This window comes from Diadema setosum, chromosome 11, assembly GCF_964275005.1.
Source record: "Diadema setosum chromosome 11, eeDiaSeto1, whole genome shotgun sequence".
Lineage (NCBI taxonomy): Eukaryota > Metazoa > Echinodermata > Echinoidea > Diadematoida > Diadematidae > Diadema > Diadema setosum.
In genome coordinates, this window is record NC_092695.1 from 15,724,835 (window position 1) to 15,751,110 (window position 26,276).

Sequence of the window (26,276 nt, forward strand, 5' to 3'; positions counted from 1 at the left end):
GTTTTATGTTATAGAAGGCTGTCTGGGGCAAATTATTTGTATATGGTCCAATTTCTCTCTCTCTCTCTCTCTCTCTTCTTTCTTTCTTTAAAACAACAACAACAACAACAACATATAAAAGGTTACGAATAGGTACTACACTGACTTGTGATTAAAAACAAATGCCACGTAATATCTCTGCCAGATTAATTACATTTTGGATCAAAATAAGAACAGTTTATGGTAACGTATCTGACGCATTAGACATACAATTTCAGACCCAACACCAGTCATGCCAAAATATGCATTTTAACTTGTAAAACCATCACAATATGACTGTCTTCGTAAAAACATCGCACTTCTAACCATGAAAATGATATTGTTTTATCTGGTCAAAAATGATACTTTTATTGCTTAACAGTGTGTGGATGAAACAAAAAGTCATATAGAAATGCACACATTTAAATGTTCTCACCTTTTCAAAAGAGAAATTTACACATTCCTTTACAGGTTATTTCTCTTGTCTTCTCTCCTCAGGTCTACACTTTAACCTTATTTTAATTTCTTATTTTTGCATTTCTTCCACAGGAACTGTTATCAATTTCCTCACCATTTTTTTTTCTCCTCCGTAGCATTTAATTATAGGATCCACACTAGCTCCCTCTAATTTACGTCTTGAATTTCAATTTGTTCTTTTCTTCTTCTTTTCATGCCCCCCCTCTCTCTCTCTCCCTTCTCTCCACATATTCTCATCTCTCCTCTACTTACCCCTCCTTCGAGGGCTTATTTATTGCTTTTTGTTCATGCATACTCCATATCATCTGTTCGCCGACGTCGTTCTCCTCTTGGTTTCATGAATCTTCACTGCTCTCCCCTATCTCCATGATTGTCCAACATTCAACTCCTTCCTCTTCCTCTTCCCTTCTATTTCATCTTTCCCCTTCTAATGATGTCCGAACATCTTACTTGATTCTCACACTATTCTTCCTTACCACTCTCTGTGTTCCTTTCTCTACTGTCTCCACTAGTGCAACTTCAACTTCTAGCCCATTACTGTCTCCCACTCTTCACTTTTTGCCCTCCTCACAACCCCCATATGCCGCTTCCCTCTTCGTTTCTCCTCTTTCTAGGCTCTTCTGCCAAACAACGATCCGGCTAAGGACTACATACACATGGTGTCACCGTAAATCTTTCTTCCTAATTAACTTCACCATGCAAACCTTCAAACAACACATGTCTTTATTTATTTATGTCTTTTTTTATTTATTCATGTCTTTATTTATTTATTACAATAATTTATTATAATAATATTATATTATAATAATAAGTGTTTCTCTTCATGTCTTTTACAGTCAGACAATGTGTGGTGGCGAGAAGAAAACCGGTGATGGTGGGCCCAAGTCTGGTGGCAGAAAGAGGAAGGATGGCAGCGGGCGGTCCAACTATCGCAAGGACATACATGCGGGAAATGAGGACGAGATGGTGGAGTTCTTTAAGGACCATCGGTCGCTGTGGGACATTCGGCACAAGGATTATGGGAACCGGGACGTCCGCCAGTCCTTGTTACAGCAACTGTCCCAGTCTGTCTGGGTCTCAGGTAAATATCTCATACTAGTCACAACAATAAAGGATCATCTTTAATTTATGAAAAGTTGATAAAATGCTGAGCTGCCAATTCCAGGCAAAACAAAATGAGCACTAAATCTCTGAATTTGTTTATAAAACATTGATTTTACACGCTGTGTATGATTTTACTAGATTGCATCCCATTCAACGTGTTCATGGATGTTTAAAAATACTCATTTTTATGAATGTTTGACCCCATGTGTCTGATAGAAGGTTGTGTAAAGTAAGAGATAAGATGCATTTGATACAACAGACTTTGCTGAACAGTTATCACTGGGTGTTTAATGAAATATGGTTACACATTCCCAGCAATAACCTAAGGAGACACGGTAGCATGAAGTTACAGAACAGAATTACCTTGTGATCCTAAACTTTTTGTGAGTAGTATATTTCAGTGCAACAGTGAATAATCCATATGATACAAATATTATACTAATATAATATTGTTTATATTCCAGTGACTGACATCGAGGAATGGTGGAAGGGGATGAGGGATACCTTCACCAGGCTGGCTGCATCTTCCATTTTCTGAAGAAACTCTGAAACTTTCGGGTGGAATGTTTGAGTAGCGTGGTGAGTGGCTGGTCGCAGAGAGCAGCTCAGCATTCGCCAATTTTTTCGTCAGGTCATTCGCTCGTATTCGTATCACTTCGCAATCCATAGTTTGTCATAGTATCTCTTAGACTTGCCTTCGTGTATGCATCGCTATTCAAATTTAGTAAAAGTCAATCTTGGTTTCCCTTCGCATAGAAGATGGCAAGCGAAAATAGGTTTGTCATAGTACCTTCGTTTCTATGTGCAATTCATATTTAGTCATCGTGTTGCTTCGTTTAGGGTTCTTTCGAGATCGGTCCACCTTGGCAAAAGCGCGATGAGGGACTATGCGTGACAATAGCACACGAACGATAAACGAACGATTACCGCAGACTAAATAAGAGATGCAAATTCAAGCAAAATGACAGACGATTTTTCAATTCGTCGGAAAATTTTAAACATGTTCCAAAATCCCGTGCGAATTTGAATAATCGCAACTGTTAGTTCAGAAGGTGTACGAACCCAAACACGAAGGGTAAATATGATTTACTATCAATTACCATAGAAAACGATTTTTCAAAAAAAAAAAATGCCTTTCGCCAGCCATAGCAAGTCATATTTCAGGCAATTCGCTTAGGTGTGAGGGGGCCTCATGTAAACAACTATCTCAAACGATTCCTCATGCCGTATTTACTCTGAAGATAATGTTTTATTTATCCCTGTATGTTGCGTAATTCAAAAGTTAAACTATTTGGGTATTTTTCGGTGTAAACGACACTGAATTTTTCATATTTCTGGGCTTTTCTTGTTTCAAACTTGCTTTAATCATGTAAATAATCATTTCAATCGATTCATCATGTCACATTTACCCTGAAGAAATGCTTTATTTGTAATTGTATGCTGTGTAGTTCAAAAGTTATGGAAATTGATTATTTTCCCTGAAAATCCAAGATGGCTGCCAAGATGGCCGCCAATGACCCCCATGGAACACAATTTTTTCTTGGGAACAAGAAAATTCATTAACTACACGTAGACACCCGAAGGGTTACAAAAAAGTAAGTTAAAAATGTGTTCGGAGGGTGCATGGGGACCCCCTCCCCCTACCAGACTATGGGTTAACCTTGTGATTGTTACGTATTATTGGTAACGTATCTGATGGTAACGTATCTGATGTGCCGTTACCATTCTCACGCTATATTCACAAAAATAACAATTTTCTCACGCAATTTCTGGTATGAGATTAAACATTACCCCAAGTATTTAAAAGTACCTGAGCTTTGCGTTTCTTAACTGCATATTTTTTTCTTAATGAAGCAAAGTTTAGGTAACGTATCTGATTTCAGCTCATCGTAACATTAGGTTTCCAGAGCTTCGGATCTGTATATACTTCTGTAAAAAGAGATCAAATGAATACATCATGGTTCCATGATGGTGTATGGGTGAGATTGACTGTGTTTAACACATGAAGTTACATTGCCATGCGGCATTTCTTTGATCTTCTCTTATATCTCTTTTATATCTGCCTAACCAAATCTGTGCAGAGTGATGAAATAACAGGAGTGCAAAGAATTGGATTGTGGCGTATCTACCTTAACTCTCATGACAGTCGTGTGAAAGTGATAACCAAAGGACTTGAAATACGGGGTGCCACTGTACCAGTATATGACACTAACCCGTTCACACAAGCGAAAAATGAACATCTGACCCGTGTGACAATCAGAGATGTCCCTTTGTCAGTTAGTGACGAACTCATATCACAGACACTGTCCAAACTGAAATGTCAAGTACGTGGGGAAATAATGAGGCAAAAGTTACGTGTGAACGGGCAGCTTACTAGCTGCCTGAACGGTGACCGTGTGTGCTTCATTGAACCCCCATCCCAGCCACTACCCAGACAAGTGACTGTTGGCAACATGTTTCACGCCAAGCTTTTTCACATCGGTCAACCACAGTCAACTTCAAAATGTTCAAAGTGTCTTGCAGACGGTCATTCAGCACCTCAATGCCAGAATCCAGTGAAATGCAGAACATGTCTGAAATCAGGCCATATGAGTAGCACCTGTCCCATGCCGATCACTGAGGAGTTACGTAACGCGCATCAAAGTGCTTCTGCCAGGATCCGTGACCGTGACAGTGAGAACACACCTCGCAGCTCATCGTCCATCGATCAGGCAGCCACGTCTGACACCATGCGTGACGACTCATCGGCTCCAGCCAATCCATCCACAGGTGCGATCTCTAAGCATACCAGGAGGGCAGTCGACAAGGAGGCAACTCGAGAGACGAGAAGACCACGACAAGTCGACATCTCAGAGTTTCTTCGTCATGCGAAGCAGACCACCCAACAGGAAAGTAACCAAACACAGGCAAAAGAAAGCGATGTAGAAGACTCGGGAGATAACGATGCAACATCCACAGGGAGCGACAGCGACGAAGCTACCCCATCTCCCCTGTCTCCAGAAACACCAACCCCCCTAAACAAGATAAAGGCGCCGAGAAAAGGAAACGTAAGAAGCGAGAAGAGAGAAAATGAATTCAATGATGAAACAAAAACCAAGTGAAATAATACCAATGGAATGGAAAAGAAAGTGATTTTGATGACAGAAATAGAAACGCAACCAAAGGAAATTAAATCACTGGAAAAGAAAAACATTGTGAGTGTTATGTCAACAGGTGAAGTAAAATCAGTGAATATTAAATCAGTGGAAAAGATAACCCAAGTGAGAAAAAGGAATGAACAAACATGTCGCCATAAAATTGATTGTGGTCAAATAGTACAGTTTCTTGCAATACGTCAATTTGAAATGCCTACTTTTGTATACAAAATCATGGCTAATATGTTAACGGACTTATATCGAGGAGAAAACAAATCATTTTTTGTATATCTCAAGAATATCATAACAGTAAGAACTAGTGTTGATCATAGCATACCGATACCACTTACTTATAATCAACATGAATACTGCAGAAAAACGGAGCATTACATTGTTGATGTCTTTTATGTAGCGTTGCTTAGCTACACACGCATTCCGCAAGGAAGTAATTTAACTCGGTATGGATCAGGTGCACATACATTCCTATTTTGCATCACCCCTCACGCAGTAGGTGAAGGATCTGGCTATTTTGTGTATGGATGTTTTTGCCCCAGCTATTGGCTTTCACATGTTCACTAAAAATCAGCGCGTTTTATGCACGGAACACATATCACGCAGGGAGTTCTCGATGCATGACGTAGTTTGTAATTGTCAGCGTAGTTTGTCACAGGAGGACAAAACACGTGAAATATCAACGTTTAATGTTCACTGGTGAGAATCTGATTCATATTATATCTCTTAATGTAAGAGCATTAAGAAACAGAGAGAAGAGAAAAGAAATATTTCTTTGGATGATTAATAAAAAAGCTGACATTATACTGTTGCAAGAGACTTTTTGGACGAAAGATATGGAAAACGTAATAAAATCAGAGTGGAAAGGTGCCTGTTACTTTGATAATGGCACAAACCATTCGAAAGGTGTGGCAATTTTGATTAATTCCAAACTTTCGGTAGATATATCAGTTGTTGCGAAAGGCGATGGCAGAGCTTTGGCTCTTAAACTTTTTGCAGAGAAAGATGAATATTGTATTATCAATGTGTATTCACCAACGAAAACGTCTGATAAAGACATATTTTACAAAGGTTTAATTTCCTGGGTTAATGTTTTAGATATTTCGAAAAATAGACTGATATTTGGTGGGGATTGGAATTGTGTTCAACATGGACAGTTAGATACGCAAGGTATATCCCATCCGTATAAACCCAAAAAATGGTTTCTAAAATTTATTAAAATACTGGATTTGATAGATATTTGGCGATTGGTTCATCCAATTAAGAAACAATTTACATGGCGTCAATTATCGCTCGGTCTGTTTTCAAGATTAGATTATTGGCTTATTTCGTCATTTTTACGATGTGTTGTTCAGAATACTGATATCAGACCATCTGTTCGTTGTGATCATAACGCCATTTCATTGAAAATTAAGATTTGTGATACTACACGGGGAAGAGGTTATTGGAAATTGAATAATTCTTTATTGTTAGATAAACTGTATAGGGAACGTATAATAAATATGATTGGTAAGATGCGTTTTGAATATCAAAATTTTGATTCACAACTGAAATGGGAGATGTGTAAGATTAAGATAAGGGAATTTTCGCAAAAATATGCAAAATATAAGCAAAAAATAAGAAATCAGTATTTGGTTAAACTTCAACAAGATTTGAATATGATTGAAAAAAAAGTTGATGAAGACCCTACAGAGATAAATATACAAGAACTAAGAAGAATTAAAATGAAATTAGAAAAAATATATAGAAATAAATGTAAAGGTATTTTTGTTCGATCCAGAGAGAAATGGATTGAAGAAGGAGAAAAATCAACCAAATATTTTTTGAGGTTAGAAACGCAGAATGCAAAGAGAAAGGAGATTAATGCTGTTTTGAAGAAAGACAAAGTTATTGTTGATGAGAAATGTATTTTAGAAGAGATTTATTTATATTACAGCAAATTATACCACTCAGACAAGTTACATAATTCTTGTGAATATCTGCAAAATTTGAATTTTGTTACTTTGGAAGAGAATGACAGTTTAAGTTGTGAGGGAATCCTTACAGAAAAAGAATGCTTTGAAGCCTTGATGTCGATGGAAAATAACAAATCCCCCGGCAGTGATGGCTTAAGTGCTGAATTTTATAAGATTTTTTGGGATTATATCAAAGATTTATTGTTAGACAGCCTGAATACAGGGTATAGAAATGGTACATTATCTGATAGCCAAAGACACTCTATATTAACATTGTTGTTTAAGAAGGATGATAAACGAAAACTTGATAATTGGCGCCCAATATCTTTGTTGAATATTGATTATAAAATAGCTACAAGGGCGTTAGCGAAACGTTTACAAAATGTAATTCCGAAACTAATTTCTTTTGATCAAATGGGTTTTATTAAGAAAAGATCAGCTGTAGAAAATATAAGACTTGTACAGGATTTATTAGACTTTTGTTCACAGACAAACTTACCGAGTATTTTTATTTTTCTTGATTTTAAGAAAGCTTTTGATAATGTCGATCATGATTTTCTGTTTGAAGTTTTGAAACGGTATAATTTCGGAAAATCGTTTATTCAGTGGATCAGAACTATTTACAAGAACGCAGATTGTAAGGTTTTGAACAATGGTTGGTTGTCCAGAACGTTTCCAATTACTAAAGGGGTTCGCCAGGGCTGTCCTCTTTCTGCATTACTGTTCCTTTTAGTTGTTGAAGTACTTGCAATGAAGGTACGAAATAATGATAACATCAAAGGTATATGTACTCCTCAATGTGAGCAGTCAAATGTAAAAGAAATCAAAATATTTCAATTGGCGGACGATACAACGCTTTTTGTTGATTCTATCCAATCGGGAAATGAAACGATGAAAGAAATTGAAGCGTTTGGTGCATATGCTGGTCCAAAATTGAATTATATAAAAACACAAGCTATATGTTTAAATGGAAACTGTGATGACTGTATTGATGGTTTACAATGGTCTGAGGAACCGGTCAAGTATCTTGGAGTGTTTTTGAATATTCATGGTGAAAATTTTGAATATTTGAATTGGTCCAGGAAGATTGAAAAAATGAAACGCATAATCAATATGTGGAAAATGAGAAATTTAACATATTATGGTAAGATAACAATCATTAAGTCGTTATTAATTTCGCAAATAATTTATGTAGCAACAGTGTTTACGATTCCTCCAAGCTGTATAATTGATATTAATAAGATTTTGTTTGCATTCCTTTGGAATTCCAAAAGAGAAAAAGTGAAGAGAAGTGTACTAATTAATAATCCAAAAGCTGGGGGTCTTGATATGGTAGACATTGAGTCAAAGATAAAAGCACTCAGATTATCATGGCTGTCCAAACTTATCGATAATCATCCGCGCCCCTGGAAAAATATTGCTAGCTTCTGGCTGCAAAAAGTTGCAACACCTCCCACATGTTTTGTGATAAATTGTTCCATAAAAGATATGTTTTGTTTATGTAAGAAATATAAGATCCCATCATTTTATAGAGATCTATTGATCTATTGGGCAGAAATACGATATGTGGATCTGTTGCGAGTTAGAGATATTGGCGAGGAATTTTTATGGCTTAACAGTAATATCAAATTTGGAAAAGAAATGCTTTATTTTCAAAATTGGAGTAATAATGGTATAAATGTAGTGTCTGATGTAATAGTAAATGGATCTTGGGTTGATCAAACCCAAGTTAATAATAGTCTGCAGACTGATAATTTACTTGTTTCTTTTCAGTATCAAAAATTGAAACACGCCTTCCCTCATTTTTGGTTGCATAAACTACGTAATCAAAAAATTGAACATGAAATGAATAGTCAACAGATGTTTGAAGTGTCAAGAAGTAATGTTTCTGATATCCTTAGCAAAAAAGCTAAAATGTATTATATCAGTTTAAAAGAAAAGAAGGTTTCAGAACCAAATATGATCATCATCTGGCAACGTAAACTCGACCTGCCTTATACATTTGATTGGGAGTCAGTATTTGCTTTTAAACTGTTGAAAGTGAAACTCAACAAGATAAAACAGTTTAATTTCAAAGTGATAAACAATATTGTACCTTTTAAGGATAATCTATTGAAATGGAAAATTACCACAAATGCACAGTGCAAATTCTGTAATGAAAATGAATCTTTATGCACAATTTGTTATATTGTCCGAGAATAAGAAACATCTGGGCAAGGATCAGTGACCTTATTTTTGAATGTTCAAGAAAAAACATTACCATAGATGAGAAAATCATAGTAATTGGGTATGAAATTTGTGAGAAAGATTATTTTTTTACCAACGCAATAATCAATTTCATGGAATATGCAATTTATAAGGTATATCTCATGGAAGAATACAGAAATCAGCGATTTACTGTATCCTTTATTGTAAAAGAATTCAAATATGAGTTTCTGTTATATTGTAATGATATCTCTAAGAAAAGAAGTATTCGAGAAATCGATGATAAAATCCGTTATATACAGAATTTTCCTTTGATGTAAATTGAACTATGACTACAATTGTCTTATGCTTGTATTGACTTATGCATGATTCTGAATAATTGATTTGAATAAAGTCCCTCAAGTTGAGGACAAAAAAAAAAAAAATTTCTTTGATCTTCTCTCAAGAGTCTAAAAAAGGGTAACGTATCTGACCGCAATTTGGCGACATGATATAAATGATCTCTTAGAGAAATATCAAAACATCATATTGTTATGTAATATTATTTTCTATTCAGGCAGTCCAGCTAGGGGCAATGAAATGAGGTACAACAATTTTGATTAGAATGATATGTCAACGAGTAACAACTTGTTATATGAGCACTTCCTTGCCTGGCGACATGGGGTTATTTGGGTTACATCAAACTTCGGGTTGTATTTTTAATATCATCCCGGATGTGCCACTAGCTTTATTGGTACATATTATTTTAGAGGACAAATCTCTTGGATGAATCAAACTAAGATAGTTGATTTCTAATGGACAAAATAGCGATTTAAACTACATGAACATGCTGGCGACACGAAAATCGCATATTTGCACACTTTTTCGGAGAATGGCCCTATAGATAGTCGTGATTGTAATATGAGCTTTGGATCATTAATGCGTTATATCGTATATAATAGGGAGCTTTAGATTTTGACGCGCGGACGTTTGAGACGACGCTTGCGCTGGACGTTCTCCTCTCCCCTGCGCAGTCAGACCGCAACGCTGCTGTTAATGAGCTCAAATCAAAAATTTATCGTACGCGCATGTTTTTGCGCATGTCCTTCTCAACACCCGAGATTTTGCGAGATAATTCAGAGACAAAGTGCACGGTCTACGAGATTCATTCATTGACGACATGAAGATCTACTCTCCGTGACTAATTGACATGATTTGTGAATATTTGATATTAATCAGACCTTTTAATGCTTATATCATGTGAAATGAACTTATGATACCGTTATTCTTATCACCGCATCCTACTGACATTTTTTAAAACGATCCTAAAACATATTATGACAAGGCTTTCTATTTATTGATCACCCGACCCGTTCCAAAGTTGAATCAACTCATTACTGATATCCAACACTCTAGAGATTCTTGTTATAATAGCACAGTAAGAACTGAATTGGTCCCTCGCTTAGAAAACTATAAAAATTGAAAGTCTCGTCGAGTGAAAATCGTGGAATGGCAATTTGAGATACATGCATGATCATGTGCTCTCAGGGTATCATTAGTTAAATTACTCAGCGATGTATACAGTGGAATTAGATGGAATAATTATTGTAATTCACAATAGAGATCCCCAAAGAACTATGTGTGCACAATAAGTTTTAGATCTTTTATTATTGATTAATAATGAGCCATTCATTAATGCAACAGTTACTGCTAGCTGAGTAAACAAAGTCCAAGCCAAAGTTGAGCTGTCGATCAGAGTGGAGTGTTGTTCTTGTTGTTGACGTGGAGATCTTAGCCCGAGCGCGTATACATACATCGTGCGCGCGCACACACACACTCATAGGGTCCTACACTTTTATCTACACACAGAGTATTACTGTATGTACAGCACACGTTTACTGTCCTTTTTCCGCGCTGACCAACTGTTTCAACTCTCCACTCAGAGGGAATTAACCAATCAGAAACGCGTATTCGCGGCAAACTGAAATCTCGTCAAAAATTAACTGTACAACGCAATGATTTATTCGATCACCTGACCCGTTCCAATAATCAGTCCACATGAAGTCATCATATTTCCATAGTATGATATTTCCTCTTTCATTTCATACCTCTTCGATTTTGGTCCACGTTTATTTCATTGTTCTAATGTACCCCCTAAGAAAAATGAAAAATATGCAAATTTTATGTTTTATAATTTCCTTGCTCAGTATATTTTATATGTCACAACCTTTCAAGTAGTCGGATGTCATTAAAGTACAACTTTTCACCTTTTTATCGATGTATTAATCAGGAAGATTGGTAATGTCGTTTAGATTTACAGGGACTCTAAAAATATGGTCTTCCAGCTCATTACGTATTCATGTCCGCAAGGTCCATGCATACGCGTACGATAAATGAGGAGGCTTTTCAGGGTGTTGCGGTCTGACTGTGCGTCGTACTGAAAAGTAGCTTTAGATTACGCTGGGACGCAACGTATAAAAAAAAATAAAATGGCGCCCTCATAATGATCGGTGCATGAAGTAGCTCTCTAAGTTGCAAACTATGCGGACGTAAAAATAGCCCAGTACGCGTAGTGAAAAACTCAGGCGACGCAAGCTAAAAATAGATCGACTTGACGCGCGCTTCTGCGCATGCTCAGAACATTTTTTTTGTTTTTTTTTTCCTCTGAACGTCCCCGTCGCGAAAATCTAAAGCTCCCTAATAATCCGTCTTCAAATACTACATCAATGCCAAAGAGGCATCGAGAGAAGGCGGTAGAGTCCCATTCTTTATTAAAGTTTTTTTTTTTTTCAGTCATTGCTAATTATTGGCAAAAAGAGATTAGTATAATGTGTGTATGTGTGTGTGTGTGTGTGGGGGGGTTCTTAACAAAATTAATGTATATCAAAATGTCAACCTCTGTATTTCTAAGGTCCAAAGTGCTCCGCTGCATTTTAACAAACATGATGGAAAAGAAAGTGTATCGGTAGGATTTGAACCTGTAATCTACTGCTCTCCGTGCAGCGATGCTACCACCAGGCTTTATTGCCAGCAGTGACACGATAAACCGGAAACAAATGCCCAGGCTCGGAAATTCCGACGTTCTTATGTTAAACAGTCCAAGGCGGACAAGACTTATTAAACGAGAGAAAGCGATTATCAATGCACACAGGAATATAGGCTTTCTACCAAAATGTCACTCTCTTATTATATATTAGTGAAGAACTGAGCAAAGAAAATGGGATACCATCAGAATGTTACATAGTGCAGTGTCGCTGCCTGGAAAGCATTAGCCTTTAAACAAGGCGACTCGCTCTGCGTGCCCCCGTATAGCGCGTTTACCCCACAAACCTGTTGGCCGGCGAGCGGAGAGAGCCGCCTTTATCCACTCGTTCAGGGATGTGTACTTTTGTCGTTGTTGTTGCTTGATATTCTTTGACAAATTTGCGTACAAATTTGACGCTGAAAATACACACGGCACACTACGGCACACACGGCACACTACTTAATATTAACGAGGCTTGCCTTGGTGCCGTGTGTATTTTCTGAGTACACATCCATGAACGAGTGGATAAAGGCGGCTCGCTCCGCTCGCCGGCCAACAGGTTTGTGGGGTAAACGCGCTATACGGGGGCACGCAGAGCGAGTCGCCTTGTTTAAAGGCTAGGAAAGCATTGGATCACAGGTTCGAATCACAGGGGGAATATTTTCTCTGAGTGGCTTTCTTTTATTATACGTTATTATAAGCACTGCTCTTCTTCTTCTTTCTCTTCTTATCATCGTCAGCTTTGACAGGCGTGTATCTTTAGGATTAAAGAGAAACATAACTGCATTTTCAGCGGTACTCTTGTCACACAAATTTTGTCATTCTTCATGTGTCGAAATTAAAAAGTTATTAGCTATAATTGCTTTTGTTGTTGTTGTTGTTGTTGTTGTTTTCAGGGGCCTCGTGCCCCACACCTTCCCCAGATTGGTTGCTCCGGTCCCTCGTAACTATCCCCCAAATTTTGCAACCCCCTCCTGAAAACGGATCCGTTATAGCCATTTCAGCCGTGTTATGAAGTTTTGGCCGTTAGTAGACTATTAATGATAATGACACTTTTAATAACTTTTGTCAAAACATGTTATTGCAATTTGGATTAGTAATTCAGCTCAGATTTATTTCAATCCACTAACTTGTCCTATAATTTACTTATTTTATATCTTCCATGCACTGGTAATGTATAGTGCGGTCAATTAAGTGTTAGCTTCTTTACGAATATATTCTAGCAAGCAAAGCGTTTTGCACTATAAGGATTCGAGGGTAGCATCTCTAAACAACATCATGCAAAGGAAATTTCGCGAGTGAATTGTCAAAGTTACAAAATAGAAAAGATTTAAGTACCAATGATGTTAACCTTTTTAAGCACTTTTAACATTGGAAAGAAATCAATTGACAACAGCCGTTATTAATTTCGTTATCTATTTCAGCTACTCTCTCTCTCTCTTGCAGATCGATGATGAATAAGTTGTCCACATCTATTTCTTAAAGCAAGAATACTATTGAGATCTAGGCTGTAGTCTTCGTAATGACCCACCGACTGTTCCGTACAAGATATATCGATGACAAGGGGGTACATTATCAAGAGGCTTAAGGTTAAATCAATTTCTTAATTAATCAATCAAATGATCAATTAGTTTATAATTCAACTACTAAATAAATAATATTTGGTGTCAGTGTAAAGATGAGATGTGATATGATTCAAATGATTATACGCATGGTTTATATACAGTGAAATTCGCAACATTCCAACCATTATGTCATCGCATTTTGCTAACATGTACGGGATATGATAGACATGAAGTTTTTTTTTTGTGTGTGTAACAAATAAAACTAGGTATAGAATTGCAACCTTGTAAATATACTCCGAAGATGATGGTTCAAAGTCGATTCAACAGGATTCGTGAATTTTTACACTCAGTTAAAGTCGTGTAAGGAACAACGATTTACTGTACAGAGCGTATCAAAAAAAAAAGGTAATCCAACTTTGGAGGGCTACCATTTCTTAATTGTCAGCTATGAAGAGCACAATGTTGGTTGTGAGGAAAGGGAAACTCTTCTTCTTTCCATTGATACCTAATTATGTTGGCATTTGTCATGCATGACTGAGCACATGAACCTTAAAGACAACAATGACAAATTGCACTTTTTCCAAGTTTGCGTGTTATCGTGAAGGAACAATGCATGTCTCAGTGCATGGATGAGATCTGTCAATGAAAGTTGCCAAATAGGCCAGCCTGTACGAATGCAGGTTTGTGTTTAGGATTTGTGTGTAGGGTTTGTGTTTAGGTTTTCTCTCTAACATTTTATGGTCTATAACCTTTAACATGGCCTCTTATCCGATAACTTGGTCCCACAGAGGCCAACTCACACAGTCTATTTTTTCTGTTCATATTCCACACATGGCTCCCTGTGACAAACCGTGACTTGAATATGAAGAGAGTAAAATGGATAATGGTTTCGCCTTAATGGGAAGGACCAAGTTATCGACAACGTGGCCATGTTGAAGGTTATGAACCATATTAATGTTAGAAGAAACCCTAAAACACGAATCTGCAGTCGTGCAGGCTGGCCTGATGATTTGACCTCTTTAACCAGATCTCATCCATGCAGTGAGACTTGCATTGTTCCTTCGCAATAACACGCAAACTTGGAAAAAGTGCAATTTGTCATTGTTGTCTTTAAAGTTCATGTGTTCAGTCATGCATGACGTTTGTCAACATAATTAAGTATTAATGGAAAGAGGAAGAGTTCCCCTTTCCTCACAATCAACATTGCGCTCTCCACAGCTGACAATTATAAAATAGTAGCCCTCCAAAGTTGGATTACCTTTTTTTTTTGATACGCACTGTACACTGTATGAATCTTATCCGTACATGCATATGGATTAACAGTGGTTCTATCAGGTATTGAGAAACCTCGAAAACTATAACAATTCTGAGTAAGTTCGGTTTTTTTTCCCCAGGAAAGTCGGTAAATGTCATGTAAATTGGCAATGTTAAAAGGTGATACGGTTTTATCTTTAATTTGATATGTGAAAATATGATTGTTGCTTCTAAAAATCCTATCTTACCACAATGTAGTGGACCTGTCTTAAGAAATTCATCACCATCTTTATTGCTCCTTTAGCAATGATTATTAGACTGCTATATCTCTAGAATTTGGAATAATTAAGATAACATTCTGACTGGTATTTTATTTTTCAGTATTTCTCATTACACAAATTATTTGGCATAGAGCCTAGACGCTTGAAAAATACAGAAGTTGATTTGTAGTGAAATTGTAACACACTTAAGAGCTTCGGCTTACTACAGCCTCAAGTATCATATTGTAATCGGCGAGTTAACTGATATACAGTTTTCTCGCTAAGATTTTTGTTCAATAAAAAAAGGACAGACTGCATATTTTGTCCTATTTGTTTTTCTTTACATGCTTTACATTCTTTACATACATTCTTTACATATTGGTGCCGACGATGACTCCAACTTCCTTGACTGAATTCTTACCGATGAATTGAATACGATAGATTTATGAAGTCACAAGGCTATCACATCTTGTTTTTGTTAAACCTATAGGATAAAGAGCAAACAGACTCTGTTGTCTTTTGCCGTGTGCAATATGGGCTCTTTGACCTTTAACTGAACTTTTTTTTTTTTTTATATTCACCCCTATCAAAGAAAGACGCATTCACAATGGTGGCCGTCTCGCAATGGCTCCACATAGAAAACATCTTGTAGTTTGAGACGGGAGTGAAGTTTAACGTGGCCATATATTGCCTTAAAGGGAAAGTCCATCTTGATTATGTTGCTTCGTTTGAAAACAGAAAAATGAGATACACAAAATTTTTAATTTTTTCCTAATTATTTTGGAACAGACATAACTTATCTATAGAGAAGGACATGCAAACACGGATTACTCCTCATTACATACCAAGAACAGGTCTGAAGAATTTTTTTCATGGGGGAAAATGAAATTTTATGACTTTTTGTGCACAAACGGAATGGAAAGTTGCTCAGCACCTATGTAGAGTTGCCAATTTGTCTAGCTCTCTAAACTTTAACAGTTCATAACTGTGTGTGTGTGTGTGTGTGTGTGTCTGATTCCCCCCCCCCCAAAAAAAAAAAAATCTACTTCCCTGATTTTTGTTTTCCAACAAAGCAACATAATATCAGAATGGGCCTTCCTTTTATAGGTACACAGAAATCAAGAACACCTCTTTCCTTCTCGTAGGCATGCAATTAAAGACACGTAATCCCACATAATTTTCTTTGTTGACTTTGATGTTGTATTGCATACTTATTTCTGGCGTATTATGCCCTTTTTTTCCAGTTTTTCATTTTTTTTTTCCAGTTTTTAATTTCATGTACAAAGGTAATAACTGATCTTGAGCATACATTCAAATAAGATGCAAAAAGCTTAAGATATGTTCAGGTTTGCAATTTTAACTGAATCACGCATTCACAAACACACCCACACACACACACACACACACATTCTACGAAAGGGGCCCTCTCAAAAGAATGATTGCAAAAATTGTGGGAGACAGTCCGCAAGAAAGTGAAAAAACACCGTCTACGGGGGAGGAGCTCTACAATAATAGGACACTTTACAGCGCCTAGCGTGGCGTGAACTGTGTCTATGTTATTTACAATTAATCATTGAAATATCTCAATTAAACAAGCTTTGTTTGCGTTGGGTGTTTGCAGCGCAAGAGGTATCAAGTGGAATGAGAGGGTTATTGGGGAGATTTTTGATGGATGCAATGGGTTTGTGATTTCTCGAATCATTCCTCGCAATAAAGGACATGCAGTCATGTCGTTGATTCACGATTTTTGTATTCACTATGGAAAGCATGGTGTCTTCTTGTCTCTGTTATGGCGAAGAAATCGTTTCCGATGTACTTTGTTTATTCACGAAAACTGATGTCCCATAAACTGCAATGAAATTGGCCTGCACAGTGTAACGTACTGCAACGGTGACTCTGGAAATTCTCTCTTTGTTTGTTCTCTTCGTTTGTTTGTATTAAAAAAAAATATATAGATAGTTCAGAATGGATAAGTCCCAAGGGAATTACATGAGATTGCCACAGATTTCCAAAAAAGAATATATATATGTATATAATAGGTCTTATTGCTATTTGAATGTTTTCAAAGGCTAATTCAGTTGGATTTCTGTGGGCCTTTAAATCAGACCAGTCACGTGTCTGCTCCGGCGTAAGTTCCCGACGTGTGCTCAATGTGAATATAATATAGGGCTCACACCTGTAAATAAAATGGAATGTCCCAGACCCCTTCACAAATTCGCACCAAAGATACCAAAATGAATGAAGAAAACAAAATTAATCAAAAATCAATAATGCAGTTTTGCATAAAACTGAATAGTTGCAAAGATTAAGTATGAATTCCTCTACAAACTACACTTTAGTTTGAAGATGAAAGCTTTTCTCATGGAATTTGAAGGGACTATATTTCATTGGGTGCATGTACGGAAAATAGGTGATGTTTTTAGTGAAAAGAACTCGTAGTCTGGCTTTGCGGACCTTTGGACAGAGCTCACTTATCCAGGTTAGTGAAGCTGAAACACCTCATTTCTCCCAGGTATTTCACAGAATTTTTTTTTTTATTTTGAATTTTAACACACGTCTCTATGGGGAATTATTTACCCGTGTGAGCCCAAGAGAATGCACGTAATGCACAAGTCAATGGGAAGTGTTTGTCCTATACAAGCTCTGCTGGTTTATTGTATGTTGATCTATTCTGTCAAATCCCTCCCTCCTCTCTCCCTACCCCCCCCCCCCCCAACTCTGCTTAAACTAAAGTGAAAACAAAGTTCTGGTAATAGTCCGGCAGCCATGGGGGGTAAGGTTGCATTGGAATGTTATAGTTTTTTTTTTTTAATTGATATTGACTGTTAAGACCTGCTCTTTTAACAATCCACATGCTGGAGCTTTGTCAACATTGAGCAATTTGAGATATACACGGAAATCCAAAATGGCCGCCGGCGGCCATCTTGAAAATGCTATTTACTTTCTTTTAACCCCCCTATTACATAAAAAATGGGCATTGAATGTTTTCAGGGATGGAGAATTCAAATCTGAGAAAGTTTCAGGATATTACTATGTTTTGATGTCTCAAAATAAAATGGCGGCCATTTTTCAAGATGGCCACCATATAAACATACTGTAATGTAGACTACGTAGAATCGCGCAAAGACCTGACTTATCATTTAAGTTTTCCCCCCTTTTTTTTTTTTTTTTTGGACAAGGGAGGTGCATAATGTAACAAATTTATGAAGATTAAGGCCTGTAAAGCTTAAATTCATTGATAAAAATAATACATAGGTTACCTGTTATAACGAAGTCGCTTATAACGAATGACCGCTTACAACAAAGCAATGCTAGCTGAAGTCCCGATTCTCTGTACATACAAACCTATAGCACAGCGATTCGCATACAACGAAATTCGCTTATAACGAAGTATTTTATGTGATCCCAAGCATTTTGTTGTAACAGGATTCGACTGTATAGTATTACAGGGGCCGCGGAACCGGGGAGCCCTCCTCCCCCCCCCCCCCCCCCACACACACACACTTTCGGTTCGTTAAAAAAAAAAAGAAAAGAAAGAAAAAAAAAAGGAAAAAAAATCGGGGAAAAATCAAAATACCCATGAATATGAATATCCCAAGATTCCGCCCTTACATAAAGTTCCCGTCTAAGCACCAGCATAGCAAAAGCGGGGAGAGGGGGATGGGAGGGGGGGGGGGGGATGTGGCAGTCGCCCCCTTAACATCTGAATAATTCTGAGTGTACAAAACTTATCACTTACATTCCGAAAAAATCAAAAGTTCCGTCATGTACAAGGGGAATATCCCCTTTTAATCAACCCTTTTCTCTCTCGGTTCCCCCGATCATTTAAAAAAAAAATACTTTCCCAAATTAATATTCCATCAAATATGCGTATACGAAATATAGATCTCAATTTCAATTTTAAAAAGGCAAAAGCTCCCTGTACGGGGAGGGTGAAGATAGCACTCTCCCACGCTTTCTCCCCATCTCCCCCCCCCCCCCTCCCGTGCAAACAAGTAGACTATGGCTACACTTCGAGTTTTCCAAACATATACGTGTACCACAAAATGTGTACACAAAAACGTTTAACTGCAATCAGAAAATACAGAATCTCCCTCATGTAGGAGGGAGAATAGGGCTTATCCCCTCCCACATCATCCTGCTATGTCTCCTTCTGCAGACTTGCACTTCTCTATTTGACAAATTTTCAGATATGCCAACAGAAGTGTGCGCCAGATTGTTGAATTTCAGTTCTAAAAATGAAAAAAAAAAAAACCTCCCTCGAATATGGGAGAGGTATCTTGCCACCCTCCCATTGATTGGTCCCCTTTATAGACTAAGTACACTTTGGGGAATGGCAATTTCCGAATTTCCCACAAAAAGTGTGCTTCAGATCGCTTTATTTCAGTTTTAAAAACTCAATAGCTCCCCTTCTAGACTTTGTACATACACACAGGTGATGCACATGCGGAATAATAGCTAAATCCCGTGATTTTGCTATTAACACTTCCCTGAAAAAAGCCCTAATTGTTTCCATTATTTTTTTTTTGGGGGGGGGGGTGCTAGAAAAAACTCCAAGTATTGCAACAAAAGTTTGCACCAGATCGCTGAATTTCAGGTCTGAAAATGTAAAATCACCTCAGTGTGGAAGGAGAAATATCCCTTATGTACACCCTCGACGTGTGCATGCCTTTTCTGTTTGATTGCTTTACAAGAGACAGCGTTCATGAAATTCATTAATTAATACAAGAAGTTTATTCAAATGCTACCACTAATGTCTTTATAGGCAAGTTGTTCAATAATAATCGACATCTAGATATCCTGCTACCTTAATTAAACAAGTGTGGCTGTTTCAAGTCCATAAGACGCGCAAAAACACGCATCAAATTGCGCCATTTACAACATAAAAATGCAAAAAGTTCTCACCCTGGGAGGGGGACACACCCTCCCCCTCTTTTCGCCCGGCTCGCTCGGCTCGGTCGCTTTGCTCCCTCATAATACAGCCGCCCCCCCCCCCCCCCAAGAAGAGGGGGGGGGGGGGGTGGCATGACCTTGACCCCGGTCTCGCAGCCCCCCCCCCCCCCAAACTGAAAAACGTTTTCAAAGTATCTTTTTGATATGATTTTTTTTAATACTTCTTGATTGTTTTGAAAGTGATCTCTTTTGAGTGATACAATATAATGATCAAACTGGAACCCTAAGGACTGTTGAAGATTTTTTTTTTTTTACATCACCCTGCTGTTGGAGGATCTGTCCTTGCTGAAGAGTAGTGTGAAACAATTCAACAATCCTACGTGAATGAAGTGCTTGTTCCCTTGTAGTGTCACCATTGGTTATACTGCTACAGGCAGAGGTGATAAAACAGATCTTCTGTTCTAGCAAGAACCAAACATTCAAGTTTGTCTACTACTTTATTTGGTTCAGATGTATGGATCATGTTCCTGAATATCAGTCTTTTTCCTGAAGATACTGTTTATGCATCTATTTCATCTGTTTCTTCTGGATGGCTGGTGATATCTCTTGCCTCTCTCGTTTGGTCATTGTGACAAGAATAATGAGCCGTTACAGAACAGAAGTATTCAAAAAAAATCATATCAAAAAGATACCTTGAAATTATGTGTATACCAATGCATACAGAAAAGCAACATGACTATTTTGAAATACTTCTGATAATACTACAGTCGAATCCTGTTATAACGAAATGCTTGGGATCACATAAAATACTTCGTTATAAGCGAATTTCATTGTATGCGAATCGGTTGTATTTACAGAGAATCGGGACTTCAGCTAGCATTGTTTCGTTGTAAGCGGTCATTCGTTATAAGCGACTTCGTTATAACAGGATTAACCTGTATTGTTTTTATCAATGAATCTAAGCTTTAGGCCTTAATCTTCATATTTCTTTTTTTTACATTATGCACCTCCCTTGTCCAAAAAAAGGGGAAAACTTAAATGATAAGTCAGGTCTTTGCGCGATTCTACATATAAAGTCTACACTACAGCATGTTGATGGCGGCCATCTTGAAAAATGGACGCCATTTTATTTTAAGAGATCAAAACATAGTAATATCCTGAAACTAGCCTCAGATTTGAATTCTCCATCAATAAAAACCTTTAATGCCCATTTTGGATGTGCTAGGGGGGTTAAAAGTAAGTAAATAGCATTTTCAAGATGGCCGCCGGCGGCCATCTTGGATTTCCGCGTATATCTCAAATTGCTCAATGCTGACAGAGCTCCAGCATGTGGATTGATAAAATAGAAGGTCTAAACATTCAATATCACTTTAAAAAAAAAAAAACTATAACATTCCAATGCAACCTTAGCCCCAAAATCAGGGTTTGGCTGCCGGACTATAAGGGCCTGAGAACCCGTCTGGCACCATTTCATATTTGCTTGCAATATATCGAAAGAGTCTACAAAGAAAGACGCGGTTTGCCGGAATGATGAGTCGTTTTGGAGTATTTTGAGAAAAATAATAAAAGTCGGTAGACCGACTTTTATTCCAGAAGGCTCCAGACTAACTCGGTCTCAGGGAAAACTCGACCCTATTTCAGACAATTTACACACAGTTCGTGATCGCCATGTTCATCAGTATACGAATAATTTATGAGTTGTGAGTGCATAGGGCACGAATATCGCACGAGGCGCGAGATAAGCCACTGGTCTATTCAACAAGGCGCGTAGCGCCGCGTTGAATAGACCAGTGGCGAATCTCGCGCCGAGTGCGGTATTACGTGCCCCAATGCACGAACAAAATCATAAATTATTCGTTTTATACAACACCTTGTCCACAATCACAGTACTAAATTAGTGACCGCTAACTCAGGAAGGCCCAAAAATAAATGTAACAATTAGGCCGAGAATTGTAAACCACCCTGTGTACTGCTTTCAAATACTCGTCATGATTCGACCACACAGTCACAGGAATCACAAACTCCGCAGGGTCTATACCCATTCTACGCTAACGTTAGATCGAGTTAGGCCTGACTGTTAAGCCTACCTGAGACGTCGGTAGATCTAGTAGTAGGTCTAGACTTTCTCTATTTCCGAAAATGATTGTATAAAAACACAAAAAAATAATCAAATTACGGTTTCTCAACTTGAAATGAAGTCTTGATTTTGGGATCACTGTGGTCCACGTAGCAGATCAGAGTCAAAACTAAAAACACAGCAGTAGGTAGGCCGCAATACATGCAACTAGCTAGGTAAAGTAGCTGCGCGTACACGTTGGACGTTGCAGTACTCCGCCGCCGCGACTGGTCTGTTTACCGGCAGCGCATCGCAGCGCAGCCGGCCAGCACGTACAATGTAGTTTGCTGGCGCTTTGCTGCTGTGAGCCACAGAACTCTGTGAGCGGCCGGCCATGCATTAGTAGCCCCCCACGAGGCCGTGCTATAGTACCTTCGAGCCGTGCTATAGGCCCATGCCAGGGGCCTATTGTATGGCTGTCACTGTCAATGAGTTTGGTAGGTATTTTCTATTGAATGTCATGTGACATGTTCTTGGCCAATCACAATTCGACATCATTCTGAGGTGTTGTATAATACTCTATAATACTACGGGTACCAAACGAGGCCTTACTGAACAGACAGGGAAGTGCGTGCTAATCCTGTACAAAACAAATGGACAGCGCGCTGTCCTCAAGCCTACTCTTGGCCTACTCACATCACCTCAGTTGCTGAGACGCGCGGTCTTTGAAGTTTTTGTTGTTGTTTATCAAGCGTCTTTGATTGTTTTTAGAGGTGCTTGAGAGGCGCACACTAATTTTGCATGCGCGCCAAAGAGGTTTTTGATGCGCGCTTTATACAACTCGGACCATTACTGCGAGTAGCCAGAACGCTACAATGTAGTTTATACAGGCCGCTCCCACATGCATAGTACACCACACTGTACAATCGAGAGGGACAACCAATACAACTCATCCCGCCGTCAAGCAAAGCGAGGCCGAGTTATCCCCGAGTCCGAGTCTAGCCTGACCCCGTTCGGGTAAGTTCTGAGACTGAACGTTTTTGGTTAATATTTCCCATTTTCGTCGTTACCCATCGAATATCTTGTTATTACAGCGTTATTCCGCACATTTCCTAGGCATGCGTTCACATTTTGGAGCAAAATTTGACAACTTTTGCAGGCGTACCAGAACTTTTTTGGGGCTTTATTAACTACAATTTGTTTTCTTATTATGTTGTGGTAGGGTTGGGGGTACCACGTATCGACACCCTAAGGATCTGTAGCTTGTTTATTCTAAAAATATAATACAAATCCGCCTAATTCTTACCTCAAATATGCCATAAATACTGCAGTTTTGAATGTCGTGACCGTCTCGTTGATTATGAATCTCCGTTTTAAAATAGCGCAATTTTAGTGCGTGCGTTCCGTTTTCTTCGCGCAGCTAAAAAGGGAACCTTGCGATCGGCACCCCCTCTCCTCCATAGGTATACACGTGAATTTCACAGCATAGGTAATACACGTGAATTTCACAGGCCATAGGTAATACACGTGAATTTCACAGCCATGCGTCGTTACTGATCGGATGTGTAATTTTTAGCTTGGTTTGTTTGAGTTTGATTTTCGTTTCTTCGTTTTTATTGTTTTTATAGCTAATGAAACTTAATCCCGCGCGTACTTTTTCGTTCTATACGCAAACAGCCATGATACGCAGGGTGTCGATGGGAATTTGCCCTGTCGATAGGTGGTGCCCCAACCATACTAGATCTTAGTACATAGTAGTCATCAGTATCACACAGCTTTGAATGATTGTGTCATTTTAATGAATTTCTTTATTTGGGCTACCACTGAAACAGCTCAAAATACATCAAGTTAATCTGTTTGATAAATAAAAGTGTTTTACAGTACTTTGTAGGCAATAAGATGATGATGACACCCCCTTAATCAAGGATAACTGCCTGCATCTATGTATTCATCTTATGAAAAACTAATCAAAACTGCAAGATTTATTTTTGAAAAACCCCCCAAAGGGCATCATTTTCAAAAGTGTCCATTTGAGAAGCTTTACAACCCTTTAAATGTGTAATTTCTCATTTGATGTAGGGGCAAATATCATCAAAAACACATATATGATGTTAAAAACTCAATTATGAAATATGACCTCTACTATAGGGCTCACACCTGTAAATAAAATGGAATGTCCCAGACCCCTTCACAAATTCGTACCAAAGATACCAAATAAGTGAAGAAAAAAATTAATTAAAAATCAATAATACAGTTTTGCATAAAACTGAATAGCTGCAGATATTGAGAATGAATTCCTCTACAAACTACACTTTGGTTTGAAGATTTTCTAATCTTCAGTTTGAAGCTTTTCTAATGGAATTTGAAGGGACTATATTTCATTGGGTGCATGTACGGAAAATAGGTGGTTTTTTTGAGTGAAAAGAACTCGTAGTCTGGCTTTGCGGACCATTGGACAGAGTTTGAGCTGAAGAACCCGCCTTGGAAATTTGATGGATGACAGGGTGTTCTCACTTATCCAGGTTAGTGAAGCTGAAACACCTCATTTCTCCCAGCTATTTTACAGAATTTTTTGAATTTTGAATTTTAACACACGTCTCTATGGGGAATTATTTACCCGTGTGAGCCCTATAACTGGTATAATGCACCACCATTGTGTTCGAGTCTCTGGAGTCTTATTCTACATTCTCATCGTAGCAGCGTTCATTGACTAGTCGGAGTACTCCCTCTTCGTCTAGCTTTCGCAGCAGAGCAAATTCCCGAGGCATCTTGTGCACACCCACTGTGCCGTTTTTAGAGTAAAAGTTTCTTATGGTGGGTTCATAGTAATGGTATCGCAGTTCTCGGTTCCGGGAATCTTGCGGGAACGGATAGAACCCATATATGTTAACTTCATCACAGTGTAGAAGAGCGACCGTAACCACTGACAGTCCCGTAGACGGCAATGGAATCTTCCAAATCCTGTAGAGAGAAAGCAAGCCCACACAAGAAAACACTGAGGAATTTGATAACACAGTGAATTGTTCTCTGTAATGTTAAATGTTAATGACTTATTGTCAGAGAATGCTGACTTAGGGTCAACGGGTGGGACTCGGCGAAAGTTTATACGGATGCGTTTATGGATTTTCCATCTTATCTGATATCTGAAATTCTGATGTATGTCATTGTCTTTGCAGGGTTAATTATGTTGTTCAATTTTTATGAAATAAATGATTTAAACAAAGAGCAAAAAGCTTCAAATAACATAGCACCTGTATGTGTGTGAAGTTTTACGGTGAAGGGTGCGGAACCACATTCATGGAATAAAACAACCGAGTGAGGGCGCTCAGCCCCAGACCATTCCGTCCCAAGGGTAGGGGAACTTTTGGCATTTTCCTTTCTGAAAATCAAAGTTGAATTCCAATTTGGGGGCAGGTATGTAGCGCATTGGTATAGAAGGAGAACACGTAGCGAATAGCCAGTTCAATAATTACGTAGTGTAAATCATACAAACTAAAAAAAAAAAAAAAAATGGTGCCTATTTGAACTTGTATACTCCTTGAACACTTTTTAGTGGCATATCCGCTGAACATCTAGTAATTAACAGTTTGCATTATTTTTGGAACTATTGGAGTCCGCAACTAAAGATTGAAAACATAATTTTTACGATGACTCATAATTATCAAAAATAATGGACAGTGAAGTGGTTTTATGATCTGCAGGAAATGTGTGTATGTTTAAATGGCACTTACAGAGCTGTCTGTCTCTAATATTGATTCCATTGACATTACTTCTGTCTTCTGCGTTGATGTTTGCTAATAAAATTCCATATATCTGTACGTCATGTTATTCTATGAAGAACATGAAAACATTGGACGTTATGCCGACAACCGCATATAGTGATATCACACCGCCCATGGCACTGACCCTATTTAAATCGGTTATGTGGAAGATATGGAATTTTCTTTTCCGAAATTTGAAGAGAACGATTTTCAAGTCAGATTCGGCACCACCAAACAGCAGGATTTCACTCCGAACACTACATGCATAGCATACGCGAAAAGCTAGCGCTTTCACTCTTGTTGCATTAAGTCAATTATTTTAGATAATGGCTGATTGTCCTGCCCGATATATCAGACCAACTGTTAAAATTTTTCCAAAAGCACCAAATTTGTAAATTTGCACCGGTAATCTTTTATAATTTACATTTAATCATTTATAACATACTTTATTCCTTCATAGATCATCAAAAAACTCATCTAAACTTTCGCTTTGATATTGCAGAATTATCGTTGTCTGTTTCTGTGTGATGAGACCATCTGAACAGCTATTTGTATCTAATGCCGTCTTCTGTGGATAT

At 38.0% G+C, this 26,276-nt stretch overlaps 1 protein-coding gene across 1 annotated transcript in view; it reads right to left on the reverse strand.

The window, feature by feature from the left end:
* Positions 1-24,612: 24,612 nt before the first annotated feature.
* LOC140235312 (CMP-N-acetylneuraminate-poly-alpha-2,8-sialyltransferase-like) overlaps positions 24,613-26,276 on the reverse strand; it is a 10,636-nt gene continuing 8,972 nt past the window's right edge. The window contains exon 4 of the mRNA XM_072315338.1: positions 24,613-24,898. Coding sequence (XP_072171439.1) covers positions 24,613-24,898 — 286 coding nt within the window. The remainder of the gene's footprint in view (positions 24,899-26,276) is intronic.